Genomic DNA, 14,973 nt, shown 5'->3' with positions numbered 1-14,973 from the left:
GTGCATTTTCTAGTTAGTCTATAAGAAATCACTCATTTGAAGAATACACTCATGAAATGTGTGTTCAAATCATACTTCTTTTAAAAGCCACTGTACCTACCAGGACAGTTCGACAGTTTCCATGATATTAATTTAATTGTATCATGTAAACAGGTGTCTGAGTTTTGGGGAATGACATCATTTTTCCCTCAGCAGGGCAGAAAATGAAATGAAAAGCAAGCAGGAATTATTTTCTAAGGTTTAAATCACCTTCTCCTCAAAATAAAAAGGGTTTGAAAGAGTCAACAAACAAGCACTTACTACTTTGAACAAGCCTCTGTGCAGTGTTACTATGGAGTAATTATATTCCTAGATTTACACAAAAGCAGCCATTTCAAGTATATACTGACATAATCTCTCTTCTTTCCTCAAATAGTAAAAAATACCCACTTTCCTCAAATAGTAAAAATATCCACCATTGGTAACTGAGAATTCTGAATTTCTCTGTATTCTGTTTTCAATAACCTCTGTGTACATTATACATAAACTATTTTATACCTCATTCTTATCAATTACAGAGTTAAATGAAAATATTTTAGGTCTGTGCAATGCTTAGATGCTCAGTGATGTCCAACTCTTTGTGACCCCATGGACTGTAGCCCAAAAGGCTCCTCAGCCCATGGGATTCTCCAGGCAAGAATCCTGGAGTGGGTTGTTAATGCCCTTCTCCAGGGGATCTTGCCAACACAGGAATCAAAACGCAGTCTCCTACATTGCAGGTGGATTCTTTACCAGCTGAGCTACCAGGGAAGCCCATTTTAGTTCAACATTTGATTAGTTATAAGCTATTAAGCAATAATATTTTTTACAAAATCCCATTATTTCACAATAACAAAAGAGACCACTGGCATAGGCATCCAGAAATTATTGATGTATCTAACTTAAATGAGAGATTTCCTCTAGAGATTTCCTTATTAAATGTCTTACTGAAGATAATGATTCTATTTTCGGGGCCTATAGCATCTAGACAAGTATGAAAAGTGGTCCTAGTGTCTACTGCATGCAAGCCATACTAAACTGAAACCGATTAAGATTTCTCAAGTGGGTAAAATCAACAGCATATAAAATTAATACAAATATGTATGAGTAACACAGGCATATAAAATAAACCACATTAAGAAAAATAAATTTCAGATGCAAGTGATTGGTTCCTTAATGTTCCCTTTTTAGTAGTCCCAAATGAGAAACCAAAATTAGGTGGGCATAACAAAGCTTAACGTTCTTGTGTAAACACATTAAGGCTGTTACTTCACATAGAAGAGTACTGTTATAAGATTTTTTTTAAATGCTAATAGACAAAAATATTAAAATATGCTGGATATTTAATATCACCTAGGATACTGGAGACCCACTCCAGTGTTCTTGCCTGGAGAATCCCAGGGACAGAGGAGCCTGGTGGGCTGCCGTCTACGGGGTCGCACAGAGTCGGACACGACTGACGTGACTCAGCAGCAGCAGGATAATGGCAGCCCACTCCAGTGTTCTTGCCTGGAGAATCCCAGGGACAGAGGAGCCTGGTGGGCTACAGTCCATGAGGTCGCACAGTCGGACACGACCGAGCAACTAACACACACACACAGGATAAATCAAACTTTGAATTTTTTTTAATGTTTCAGGAAATTACCTTTAAAGTGATTTCCTTAATTTTCAAATGCACCATCAGAAGGTATTAGATAAGTCTAGGCTAAATTATACAAAAATTACTAATGAACCCAGAGAAGTAATTCTAAAAGCAGATTTGGAGTGTTTTTTTTTACCTGTTTTAAGACTGATTTTGCTCTCTAAACAATGTTATCAAAAACAAAATTAATGACATATGATCATTTACTTATTGAAGGAAAGAAAGCTATGAAAGGAGTTAACTTTCCAATCCTCCCTACTCCTAACATCTGCACTGAACCTAGGACCAGCCAATTACACATGCAAAAGCAAGTTGCTATGTGACATAGACTAGCAGTTAAAAGCAGTGTTTTGGAATAATGGACTTCACTGCCCATGAGGTTTAAAGAAACAACCTCTCTGCATTCTCACTTATAAAGGTGGGAATACTAGTAGGTCCTTTATATCACAAGGACTAAAGGTGGTGCTAGTGATAAAGTATCCACCTGCCAATGCAGGAGACTCAGGTTTGATTCCTGGGCTGGGTAGATCTCCTGGAGAAGGAAATGGCAAGCCACTCCAGTATTCCTGTCTCTGTTCACGCCCCTGGAGAGGAGCCTGGAGGGCTACAGTCCATGGGGTCGCAAAGAGTGGGGCACGACTGAGCAGAGTACAAGCATGATAACACAAATAAGGCACCGGGCCACTGCCTGCCACACAGCACTCAAACTCTGTTCCCATCTAACACACATACAGCAGAAATAGAGATGTGTGCGCGCCAGTCTGCACACCTACATATTTCCTAACTGTCTGCGGAGAGGACCTAGAAGCACTGGTACTTTGTGGTGGAATGAGCACACCTACTGCCCAGGTCTTTGGTCCGGTTCTAAACACGAGTCTCCTAACGAAAAGCATCAGGATTCCTCGCAAAAGTGGTTGCTTCCGCGGCTGGGAAAAGGACAATACAAGACTAGAACCTCTTGTGGTGCCAGAAAATAAGGACATGCTCAGAAAGCAAGGGGGGCGTGTCTGAAAGACACAGGCGCCAGCCTGATGAGGTCCTGTGGCCAAAGCTGGAACAACACAAGCAACACCATGATAACAGCACTGAACTATAACCTGCAGAGTAAATATCCTTTAGTTCATACTGATGCAAACAGGTAAAACGGTGGCCAAAGGCCAGCGCTTCCTTAGAGGAGAATGTGTGCAAGCTTAGCCGCCCGGTTGTGTCCGACTCTGTGAACCCACGCACTCCTGGACTGCAGCCCACCAGGCTCCCCCGTCCATGGGATTCTCCAGGCACGAATACTGGAGTGGGGTGCCATTTTCTTCTCCAGGGGATCAGAAGAATCCAAACGATTAAATGTGGAAGGAAAGAAAACAGAAAACCACCACTATGCAACTATCACAGTAACAACTGTTGCAGACGAGATCCACCAACAGATACTAAAATTAGTATGCAAAAGGTTGAGGAAACACAGGAGATTTATTGGTTACACTGAGAAAAATAACTCAGAGGAGAAATCTGGCAGATAAGGGTTGGTGTGTTAACATCATGAAGCCCCTTACGTGATGTGCTGAGAAGGATACAATATCACTTGTATGCTCCTCTTGCCAGAAATGCATTCATTACCTTAATCTAACCATGAGAAACTACCAGACAAACCTAAGGTGATGGACATTCTACAAAATGACTTAATTCTCTTTCAGAAGTGTCAAGGTCACAAAAAGTGAGAAAAAAATTGAGAAACTGGCATAGATTGGAGGAGGTTAAAGAGACATTCCAAATAAATGTAAGGTGAGATCTTAGACTGGATCCTGGAACATAAAAAGGATGTAAGTGGGAAACCTGGCAAAATCCAAACAAGCTCTGTCATTTAGTTAATAGTATTGCATTAATGCTCACTTCCCAATGAATTATACCATAACCACGTAAGATGTAAAAGGCATACACAAACTTAATTTTCTCACTTTTCTGTCAGTCCAAACTTATTTCAAAATGAGGGATTTTTTTTTCTTTTTTTTAAATGAGATATATACAGTCATCCCTCAGTACTTGCAGGGGATGGGTTCCCAGACCTGCAGCCAATACCACAATCCACATATCCCCCAGTGCCACAGCTGGCTCTCCTATTGGAGAGCTCCACATTCCAGGACTCAGCCAGCCCCAGACTGTAAGTCCAGTAGCATATGCACTGGAAAAGGTCCCTAAATGAGTGGCACACAGCTCAAAGCCACGTTGCTCAAGAGTCTAGACAATATATTAGCTTTTTATTTTCTCTTAAAATCATTAAGTCACCCACCTCATAGAATATTGGAAATAAAAGCAAAAATAAACAAATGGGACCTAATGAAACTTAAAAGCTTTTGCACAACAAAGGAAACTATAAGCAAAGTGAAAAGACAGCCTTCAGAATGGGAGAAAATAATAGCAAATGAAGCAACAAAAGATTAATCTCAAAAATATACTAGCAACTCCTACAGCTCAATTCCAGAAAAATAAATGACCCAATCAAAAAATGGGCCAAAGAACTAAACAGACATTTCTCCAAAGAAGACATACAGATGGCTAACAAACACATGAAAAGATGCTCAACATCACTCATTATCAGAGAAATGTAAATCAAAACCACAATGAGGTACCATTATACGCCAGTCAGGATGGCTGCTATCCAAAAGTCTACAAGCAATAAATGCTGGAGAGGGTGTGGAGAAAAGGGAACCCTCTTACACTGTTGGTGGGAAGGCAAACTAGTACAGCCACTATGGAGAACAGTGTGGAGATTCCTTAGAAGACTGGAAATAGAACTGCCATATGACCCAGCAATCCCACTCCTGGGCATACATACCGAGGAAACCAGATCTGAAAGAGACACGTGCACCCCAATGTTCATCACAGCACTGTTTATAATTGCCAGGACATGGAAGCAACCTAGATGCCCATCAGCAGACGAATGGATTAGAAAGCTGTGGTACATATACACAATGGAATATTAAAAAGAATTCATTTGAATCAGTTCTAATGAGATGGATGAAAATGGAGCCCATTAAATAGAGTGAAGTAAGCCAGAAAGATAAAGACCAATACAGTATACTAACACATATATATGGAATTTAAAAAGATGGTAACGATAACCCTATATGCAAAACAGAAAAAGAGTCACAGATGTACAGAACAGACTTTTGGACTCTGTGGGAGAAGGCGAGGGTGGGATGTTCTGAGAGAATAGCATTGAACCAAGTATACTATCAAGGGTGAAACAGATCACCAGCCCAGGTTGGATGCATGAGACAAGTGCTCAGGGCTGGTGCACTGGGAAGACCCAGAGGGATGGGATGGAGAGAGAGGCGGGAGGGGGGATCGGGATGGGGAACACATGTAAATCCATGGCTGATTCATGTCAATGTATGACAAAACCCACTACAATATTGTAAAGTAATTGGCCTCCAACTAATAAAAATAAATAAATACAAAAAAAAAAATCACTAAGTCATGCTAAAATATTCTTTAGTTGTTGAAGCTAGAACTTCTATCTCTAAAAACCTTGGCTTTAAAAAATGTAATCAATAAAACACATTACAGATCTCATTACCTGTAATTTTATATCCATAAGCAGCCAGTTGTCCAGCCATGTATTCTCCATCTGAATTATTATGAGAACAACCCCAAGTTCGTATCCAAATTTTCTGTATGCCTGGAATAGTGCTGTTAATCAATTTTAAAAAACAAGTCTCATTAAGGGATTTTTTAAAAATAAAAAGCACTAGTTAATTTCTAGGCATATTATGCAAAAGCACTCAGTGCATTCTATTCATAAGTTATTCATTAAAAGTACCAACTTAATACATAATCTGCTGTTACACCAAAAGTCTAAAATCAAGATAAAATAACAGTATAAAATTCTAAGACTCTCTATGTGAAGAATATCTTTTCTATAAGTTGTATTTTAAGTTCAATACTACTAAATACTACCAGTAAGTTCAACTCTTGGAAAGGTACCAACAACAATGGCACAGAAAATGGTTCTAGCAGCAACAGCAAATAAAGAAAACCTAAACACATCTAAAGACTACTGTATACTAACCACAATCTTTATAACTTAGATATAAATAACTGAATCAAAATGAAAATCTGTCACCCTACAGCACTATTAATAATAAAAGTATTCCACATATAGAGTTCTAAAAAATGTAATTTTTAGAAAGGGAATAAAAGGACTCTCAACTTGGATTGCCATAAATAATTAACAACTAACTAGACATTACATTTAATGATATGTTCAAGACAAATTTAATAAATTTCAGGCATTAAAATAAGTAAATTTAAATTCATAGACTATGACTCTGTTCCAAATAACCAAATGTATTAAAATGCTCAAGTTTACTAGATATACAAATATAAGCATGTTAAAACTATATAACTGCATAATCCTTTCTGGCTAGGTTGTATTAGAATTTCACTAGACACCTAACAGTGCAAACAGCACAAGAATTTGTGTCCAAAGCCTTTAGTTAATTCATAAGTACTTTAAATGTGCTAAGAAAAACCACATGCTCAAACCACCGCTATCTCGTAAGAATCACAAATTCCAATAAAAATATTAATGCAGAAGTAACAAGAACATAACCACCACAGTGATATCAAAGAGATCTGGCCAGAGGAGGGTGGGAGGCAGGGAGATCTATCTTTGTGCCAAATACACTGCCCTAGGCCAATATGCAATTCGACACGTTTAATATATGACTTTGCTAAATATAACCATTCAAATTTTTAAAAACCCTACATATTTCCTTTAAAAACTTCAAAGATTCTTTTAAAAGATACATTATGTATATCACATACAGTAGTGTCAGCCTCTCCCATGGTACAATGCCGAATATAATTTCAAAAAAAGCTTACCTATCACTTGGTGGACTGTTTTCCTCTTGCAAATATTTTTGGGTATTTCGCCTTCGCACCTTTGGAACAACGTGCTTTCTCGAAAAATGCCTATCTTGTGGCTTTGAATCTTCTTGTGACACAATATCTTCTATGTCATCCAGGAATGTATCACAGGATGCAGAAGGCATCTTCTCTATCGTATAAACAAGTTATAAATGATACAGGCATGAGTCCTCAGAACATCTGTTTAACATAGCACCTATGAAATATTCTTGCCAAACTTGAATCTAATAAAGCCTTTAGATTTTTACTTCAACTTTACAGAAAATACAAGAGATACTGAAAAACAAGAAACATCGGATAAATCAGACAAATCTTACTGAGTGGGACATAAAGCACATGGAAAGAGATTTAACGTTATCAGCAATCAAAGAAATACAAACTAAACCACAATGAGATATCACTACAAACCTGTAACACACCACAGCACGCATACCACCAGGCATTTACAGGCGTCCTCCCTCCCCAGGCGCAGCAATGGCGCACGTGACCCACACCTGCCAGAGTAATTCACCCTGAGCCACAAAGACCGGCTCAGGGTTGGACGTAACACGCCCAGTCAGTCACAATCACCACGAGGAGTTCCACGCCAGTGCTAACTTCTCTTTCACTGAAGTGGCTCAGTTAGGAGGATGTCAGCTTGAGGCTACTGGGGGGCCATCCTGCCTGCCACAAAGCAGAAGAAGACCCAAGGCAGGAAGTCTTATAAAAGCTGGAGAGATAAGATACTTGAGCAGCTGGATCCAACCAATGCCTGAAGCCAGACATAGCCCTGCTCTGCCCATTCATGTGAGCTCAGGAATTCCCCGAGGCTTAAATTCATTTGAGGTGGGCTTTCTGCTCTTGCCAACAAGAGCCCTGGCTGACTCAGCACACTAGGGAAGGTGAAATGACCCAAGTTTCTTCCAAACTGGTTCTATGAACTATCAGTGAAAAACTAGTTCTGTGGTCAAATAAATTTGGAAAATTCTGCCTCTCACAGACTCCCAGGATGTGTGTGCATCCATGTATGTATATACTATGAGAGCAAGACTGGGAAGAACTACAGTAAAGAAACAAACTCATTTATCTTAGAAAGTTTCTGAAAATTAATTTCTCATGGACTGCCTGTTCATGAGGCTGTAGATGGTACTGAAAACAGGAGGCCTGAGTGAAGCCCACCCTCAGATCCCCCCCCTGCATTCCACAGACAGAAGACGGCATTCTCTAATAGGAAATGGTCCTTTGCCCACATATCAACCTGTTACTAGGAACTACCCACCCTCTAAGAACCACCCCTCTCCTCTAACCTGCTTGAGCACAGAATTCTAGTCATGCTCCTCCCTACCTAATCACCAATTGTATATGGGTACTGTTATTTCTCCCATTTAAAAAAACAAAAACCTTATCGTGGCCTCACTTCCTCTACCTACTGTCTCCACCACATTTCTATCCTTTAAAACTCCTTGCAAGCACTGTCTCGTTTCCCCCTCCCAGTCTCTCATATGCCAGGCTTTCACCCCCCCATCCCAAAACTGCCGACCTGATTCAGTGACTCACAGCGATGTACGTAACAGTCAGCTCTCAGCCATCTCATGTGATCCTACCGGCGGCACTTGACATTACTGACCCTTCATTCCCTCAAGGTATCTCCTTCCCTGGCTTTTGGGGTCCCGCACGCTGAGTTCTCTTCCTACTGCATTAGCCCCTCCCCAAGTCTCCGTGGCCCATTCCTCATCTCTCCAACTTCTCAAGGTCAGAACACCCACAGGGCTCCGTTACAGGCGCACCCTAGGTGATCTCATACAGCCTTGTGGCCTTGAAATACTAACTATATGCTTCTATAACCAGTCCCAGGCCTCCCTTGAACTTCAGACTCTGATGTCCATCCAACCGCCTACTCAACACCCTGCTTGAATGGCTAGGAGTTACTTCAAACTTAAAATCAAAAACAGAACTCCTGATTCTCACCCCACCTGCAGCCAGGAGGAACACACAGATCCTCCCATGACTTTCTCCATCTCACTGAAAGGCAATACCAACCTTCTAACCTCTCAGGCCCAAAATCCTGGCATCATCCCCAACTCCTCTTTCCTTCACCCTAAGTCCAATACATCAGCAAAATCCCATTGGCCTGAGCTTCCAAATATATTCAGAATCTAACCATTTCCGATCATACCCACTGTTACATTCTTGGTCAAAACATTAACTCTTGCCTGGATTACTGTCATAGTCACCTTGCTTCTACCCTCAATTCCCAAAGGAATCTTGCTGCACACAAGCCAGGGATCCCTCTAAAACCTAAGTTCTTCTCAGGTTTCTGATCAAAACCTTCCATTGGTATTCCATTTCAGAGTAAAAAGCCCAGAGTTAAAACCGTTACTAAGTTCTACAAGGACAAGGGGCTTTCCTGGTGGTTCAGTGGTAAAGATCCAGAATCCACCTGCCAATACAGGAGACATGGGTTTGATCCCTTCTTGTCCAAAAAGATCCCACAAGATTCCATGGAGCAACTAAGTCCATGTGCCACAAATACTGATACTGTGTTCTAGAGCCGGGGAGCCGCAACTACTGACGCCCGTGCACCCTAGAGCCCATTCTCTGTAACAAGAGAAGCCACAGCAGTGAGAAGCCCGGCACTGCAACAAAGAGTAAGCCCCACTCTGCAACCAGAGAAAAATCCATGGAGCACCAAAGACCCATCACAGCCAAAAATAAATAAAACTATATTTTAAAAGAATTCTACAAGGACATAATCAGCTTCCTGCCTCAGAAAAGTGGAAGTGACAGGACACCACTCCCACTCTCCTGCCTCACTCTAAAACAGGAGGGAAGGCGGCAGGGCACAGCCGTGGAAAGAACGACTTAGCCACAGGACACACTGCTAAGAACCAACTAGGTCTGAGGCGGCAGAAGACTCAGCTCCCAGTGGGCCCTGGGCCTCACAGGCTCCCTGGACTCCCGGCATGGCAGCTCAGAGCTAATAAAGGCTGAAAGGCTGAAAAGCAGCCCAGCTCCTGGAAATCCCCACCCCTTCCCCAGAATAAGTGGAATAATCCTCTTGCTCGCTAGCCTATGAAATTAGAGGCTGGTGGTTGAGTCGCTACGTCATGTCCAACTCTTGCGACTCCACGGACTGTAGCCTGCCAGGTCCCTCTGTGCATGGGGTTTCCCAGGCAAGAATACTGGAGTGGGTTGCCATTTCCTTCTCCAGGGATCTTCCCGACTCAGGAATCAAACACAGATCTCCTGCATTACAGGCAGATTCTTTACCAACTGAGCTACAAGGGAAGCCCATGAAATTAGCCTATGAAATTACCCAGACATAAACACTAACCACACCATATTTTGGGGCCTCTTACCTTCTGATAAGGTCCACATTCTGTGGAGTGTGTTTCTCTCTAAATAAACCCACTTCTTACCTATTACTATGTCGCTCACTGAATTCTTTTGATAAGAACAACGTGAGCTTCTTAAGAGTCCTGAGACCAGGTATGTGTTTCGAGCTAGTCGCTTGGTTGTGTCCGACTCTTTGCAACTCCATGGACTATAGCCCACCAGGCTCCTCTCTCTGTCCATGGAATTCTCCAGGCCACAGTACTGGAGTGGGTTGCAATTTCCTTCTCCAGGGGATCTTCCCAACGCAGGGGTCGAACCCCGATCTCCTGCATTGCAGACAGATTCTTTATCATCTCGGCCACTGGGGAAGCCCTGAGACCAGGTGCTTGATCTCAGTTAAGACTGTGGGTTCAAGTCCCAGTCTGGGTTCTGGCCGGGTCTGGGTCCCAGCCCGTGGATTCAAGTCCCGTCTGAGGTGCACAGTTTCAACTCCACTCAGACACATGGGCTTTCTGGCTAGCTCACACCCACCAGGCACACACTAATCTCAAGGTCTTGGTCATGCCTGGAATGCCTTCAAGCCCTTTGGAACTCTGTCCAAATGTCACCAGCGAGGTCTTTCTGAACAACCCCCACCTCACCACGTACACACACCTCCTGCCCCCCTCCCCCCAGCCTTGCTTTCGTACCATAGCACTTCCCCACATGCTTAGATACTAAACAGGAGCAAACCTGCCACCCGAAAATGTCTCTTGCCATGTGGATTATTTTGAGCTGAAGACAAATCAAGGCCAGGAAGAAACTTTGACCCTCCTTCTAATTGCTAAAAGAATGTAAAGAAAGACATGTTTCAGGAAGGGATGCGATCCCCATAGATAACTATAGTATGAACTATGTGCACAGATGGGGAGGAACCAGGCAAAGTCTGTCTGTTAAAACTATTACCAAACATTTGCTTTTCCATCTCACGGCAACTGCCTTCCTCCCCTTTGAGGTCCCAAATCACTACACCCAAGATCTTTTGTCTTTAGCTGAAGACAATACTTAAGGTAAGAGTTTCAGCCATTTTGGCAAGTTACTCAGTTTCCCTGGGTCTGTCCCATGTATGTGAAAGTGTTAGTAGCTCAGTCATGTCCCACTCTTTGTAATCCCATGGACTATAGCCTGCCAGGCTCCTCTGTCCATGGAGGAGAGGAGTAGGTATCCACTCATTCTTCTCCAAGCCAGAATACTGGAATGAGTAGTCATTCTCTTCTCTAGGGAATCTTCCCAACCAGGGATCAAACCCAGGTCTCCCATATTACAGGCAGATCCTTTACCCCCCTGAGTCACAAGGGAAGTTCATGTATACATGCCACATGCTACTAAACTTTTGTTTGATTTTCTCCTGTTAATCTGTCAATTTAATTCTTAGACCAACCAGAAGAACTGAGAACTGTAGAGGAAAATTTCTTCCTCCATGACAGTATCTTCATCATCTTATTACTCTCTTTCTACTAGGATATATACTCTGGGGGTGGGGAGGTTTTTGAGTGTTTTGTTCACTGCTTTATCCCAGGTGGTGCCTACAACTACCTAGCGTACTGCAACTTCTCAAAAAAAATTTTTTTGTGACCACAACCCAGTCTACAAAACATGGTCCCTCTGCCACCTTCCACTCTGCCCCAACTGTAATAACTTTTCCGACATTCTCCAAGCAGACCAAGCTAGTTTCTGACTCAGGGCCTTCACACTTGCTCTTCCTCTGTCTGGAATATCATCCCCAGATATTTGGATGGTTTGCTGCCTACTCCTTTACTCAAATAACACCTCCTTGGAGAGGGCTCTTCCTAATGACCTTATCTGAAATAACCACACACTGATCAGGCATCCCACACACTCTCACCAGCCTCTAACTCCACTTTATGCTTCACTTCCCTTCATCACACTTACCTGACTCCATGTATATAACTGCTTGTGTCTTTTCACTAGAGTGTAAGCTTCAGAACAGAGGTACCCTGTCTTTTTCACCACTATAACTACCAACATTTGGAACAATGCCTAGCACACAGCAAGTGCAGAATATTTGCTGAATGAAAGGATGAATAAATCCTTGTTTAAGCTGAATTTAGCTAGTCTTTCTATAACACAGAAGGAAATTCTTACACTAGATGGGAGAAGTCCAGAGGAGTTAGAAGATCTATCCACTAACAGAGCTAGAACTGGACCCTCTCTCAACACCAAGATCTCCCCAGATGACTCCATTTTGTTGGCAAAGCACAAACAATGCAAGAGTCTGAGATGACCCTGAGGAAGAAAAACATTCCAGAAAAAAAACGGGCAAAGGAAAAACTGGCAACACACTTAAGCAAGTCAAACAGCCATTAAGCATAGGAAAGAATGCTCAAACACACTAAGGGCATGAGCTTAAACAAGAAATTATTTTCCATCTACCCCACTGATGACAAAGACTGACAAAAACCCAACCGTTAGCTAAGAGCATGGTAGGACTGGCATACCCTTTCTGAAGGGCAATCTAGCAATACATATCAAACTTTAACACATATATATCCTTTAGCCCAGCAATTACATTTCTAGAAATTCACTCTAGGAAGACGAAAGAGACAGATAAAAAACGCAGAGGTTCCTAAACCTGGCCGCATATCATAAACACCTGAATAAACTCACCTATCACTATTTTTTTTTTTTTTTTTTTTTTTTTTAGTTTTTTTTTATTTTCACCTATCACTATTAACAAGCTTTTTACTTCCAACAAACCGGTAAAGCGAATTGTTAGCCTTCAGAAAATATTAAATAAGTGAATAATGAAAGTGTGAGAATAGAAGGAAAGTAAGATAGTAGTTAAGTGCTACAGAATGAATCATATAAAGTTCTCTCTTAAAGGTAGAGAAAATCAAGCTTGATAAAGGAAATAAAAACAGATAGTGAAAAAGGAGACATGGAAAATGATGAAGAATAGATTCAGTACAGAGTACTGGCTATTTACAGAGGTGATTTATTAGGAGAGGTATTATAAAAGCAAATACCGAGGCCCCATTTTGAATTAGAATCTCCAGAGTGGAATTTATGGGTGGGTATGTAAAACCTGTCCAGGTGATTCCACTATACATCCCACTAAGAACCCCTGTTCTACAAAGGTTCTCAGCTGATGTTCATTATAGTCACCTGAGGAGCTATAGAAAATCATCAACAACAAAATTATAACTAGAGCAAGGCTCTTAGTTGTATCAATCTCTAGAACTCAGCCTAGCCATCAATATTTTTTAAAACTTTCCAGTAAGTCTCATGTGCTGCCACAGTTGGGAACCAAAGTCCTACACCCGTAGTTTTTATAGTATGGTTCCCACACCAGCACAAGTAAGTGTCACTAGAGAACTTCCTAGAAATGAAGTCTTGGTCCCCCTCCAAACCAACTCAATCAGATGCCTGGAGTAAAGCTCAGCAGTCTTTAACAAACCCTTCAGGTGGTTTTGACGCGCACTTACAGTTTGAAAGTAACTGTCCTGGAGTTGTTTGTTTTTTCATAAAAATCATCTAGAATGCCTGTCAAAAACACATCACCTAGTCAGCTGATTTTCTAAAAGGGTACCAAGAATATTCAATGAGGAAGAGTATGCTTTCGAAAAATGGTGTTGAAATAGTTGATGGCTACGTGCAAAGAATAAAGCTGGATTCCAACTTCACATCATAAACAAAAATTAAATTGATTACAGACCTAAATTTAAGAAATACTTAAAGAAATCATAGGTATACATTTTTATGACAGCTTTCTTATAACAGGGAAAGAAAAGCAACAAAGGAAAAAAGACTGGACTTAAAACGTTCATGCTTCAAAGAACACCATCAAGAAGATACATATGTATCTTCTCCAAAGAAGATATACAAAGGACCAGTAACATGAGATGTCAACATCATTAGCTATCAAACAAATACAAATCAAAACCACAAGACACTTCTCACACACTAGGATGGCTAAAATAAAAAAGAATAGTGTTGCTGAAGAAGTAGATTAGATCAACTGGAGAGAAAAAGAATAGAATTTCTTCTAATTGGAAAAGGTGATGGACCAAGCCTTAAGGAACTTCAAATTAACCTACCCAACAGAAGACAAACCTCCTATAATGGAGACCAAGAAGCAGTCACCAAAGGACAAAAATCAGTGGGTCAAAGAAGGAAAATGAAGACAGTATGTCAAACAGGTGGACATGATCAGTGCTGCTTGTGATGCAAGTGATGAAAGCTCGAGTAAAATGAGTGAAAATGTTTCTTGGATTTAGTGATATGGAGATCTTGGCATTTCCATATAATGACGGCGAAAAAAAATCCCTAAGAAATTAAAATTAGGCTACCTCTTTGCATATTACATTGGGTAAATATCACTCCCAACATAAAAGTTTTAAAATAAACGAGTACCTTGATTATTTGCAATTAGCCTCAAATCGTCTTGAAAGATGAGTCTGGAAAATAAAAACTGTTTAGAAAAGAAAGTTCGCAACAAGTTTACAAAACCACAGTAAGGCCTCTAAAACTACCTAAAAGGGATTAAATTCTATAAAAGGCTGTTTCATACAACAAGGTTAACGGTGTTCCGTACTACTCCCAATTTCTTACTGATTAGGACAGGTATGTTGACATCTGCCACATTTGCTATGACTGAGATCCAGCATACGGTCTTAGTTATAAATACTATGCGGCACTAGACTACGTCTGCGTGATCCAGTAGTAAGGACACTACAAAACAGATCAAAGAAATAGGTGTCCATATCACCCGACACCCGAAAGACACGTGTCGTCCCGAGATTCAGAGACAGGTTTCACCAGCAAACACGAAAGAAAAGTGAAAAATCAAGACACCTGCTCTTCAAACTAACTTCAATTTAAATTTTTATTGAGATGCAGCCTTGTGAGAGCATGGTAACCGTAAAAGCCTTATCCCGTCCCACGAACTCACTAACGCAGAAAGTAGAACGGAGGAAATTAAATTTGACAGTAAGCAGCGAGATCTCTTAAGTACTCCTAACAGTCCTGCAGCACCTAAGGCCACCGTCCCGGTCCTCACTTCAGGCAACGCTATC

General features: G+C 41.2%; 1 protein-coding gene across 7 annotated transcripts in view; it reads right to left on the bottom strand.

The window, feature by feature from the left end:
* CDKAL1 (CDK5 regulatory subunit associated protein 1 like 1) overlaps positions 1-14,973 on the bottom strand; it is a 603,129-nt gene that overhangs the window by 561,555 nt on the left and 26,601 nt on the right. For 3 of the 7 annotated variants that reach the window (XM_020875789.2, XM_020875784.2, XM_020875787.2), the window contains exons 2-4: positions 14,312-14,355; positions 6,539-6,713; positions 5,232-5,344 (exon numbers count right to left, since the gene is read on the bottom strand). In XM_020875789.2, coding sequence (XP_020731448.2) covers positions 5,232-5,344; positions 6,539-6,708 — 283 coding nt within the window. In that variant the 5' untranslated portion in view covers positions 6,709-6,713; positions 14,312-14,355. Of the gene's footprint in view, positions 1-5,231; positions 5,345-6,538; positions 6,714-14,311; positions 14,370-14,973 lie in introns of those variants that run through there. The other 4 variants (XM_070456204.1, XM_020875786.2, XM_020875785.2 and 1 more) reach the window with 3 other exon arrangements.

This window comes from Odocoileus virginianus, chromosome 27 (assembly GCF_023699985.2).
Source record: "Odocoileus virginianus isolate 20LAN1187 ecotype Illinois chromosome 27, Ovbor_1.2, whole genome shotgun sequence".
NCBI classification, from domain to species: Eukaryota; Metazoa; Chordata; class Mammalia; order Artiodactyla; family Cervidae; genus Odocoileus; species Odocoileus virginianus.
Note: the sequence above shows the minus strand (reverse complement) of the source record. Positions and strands in the feature narration are given on the sequence as shown.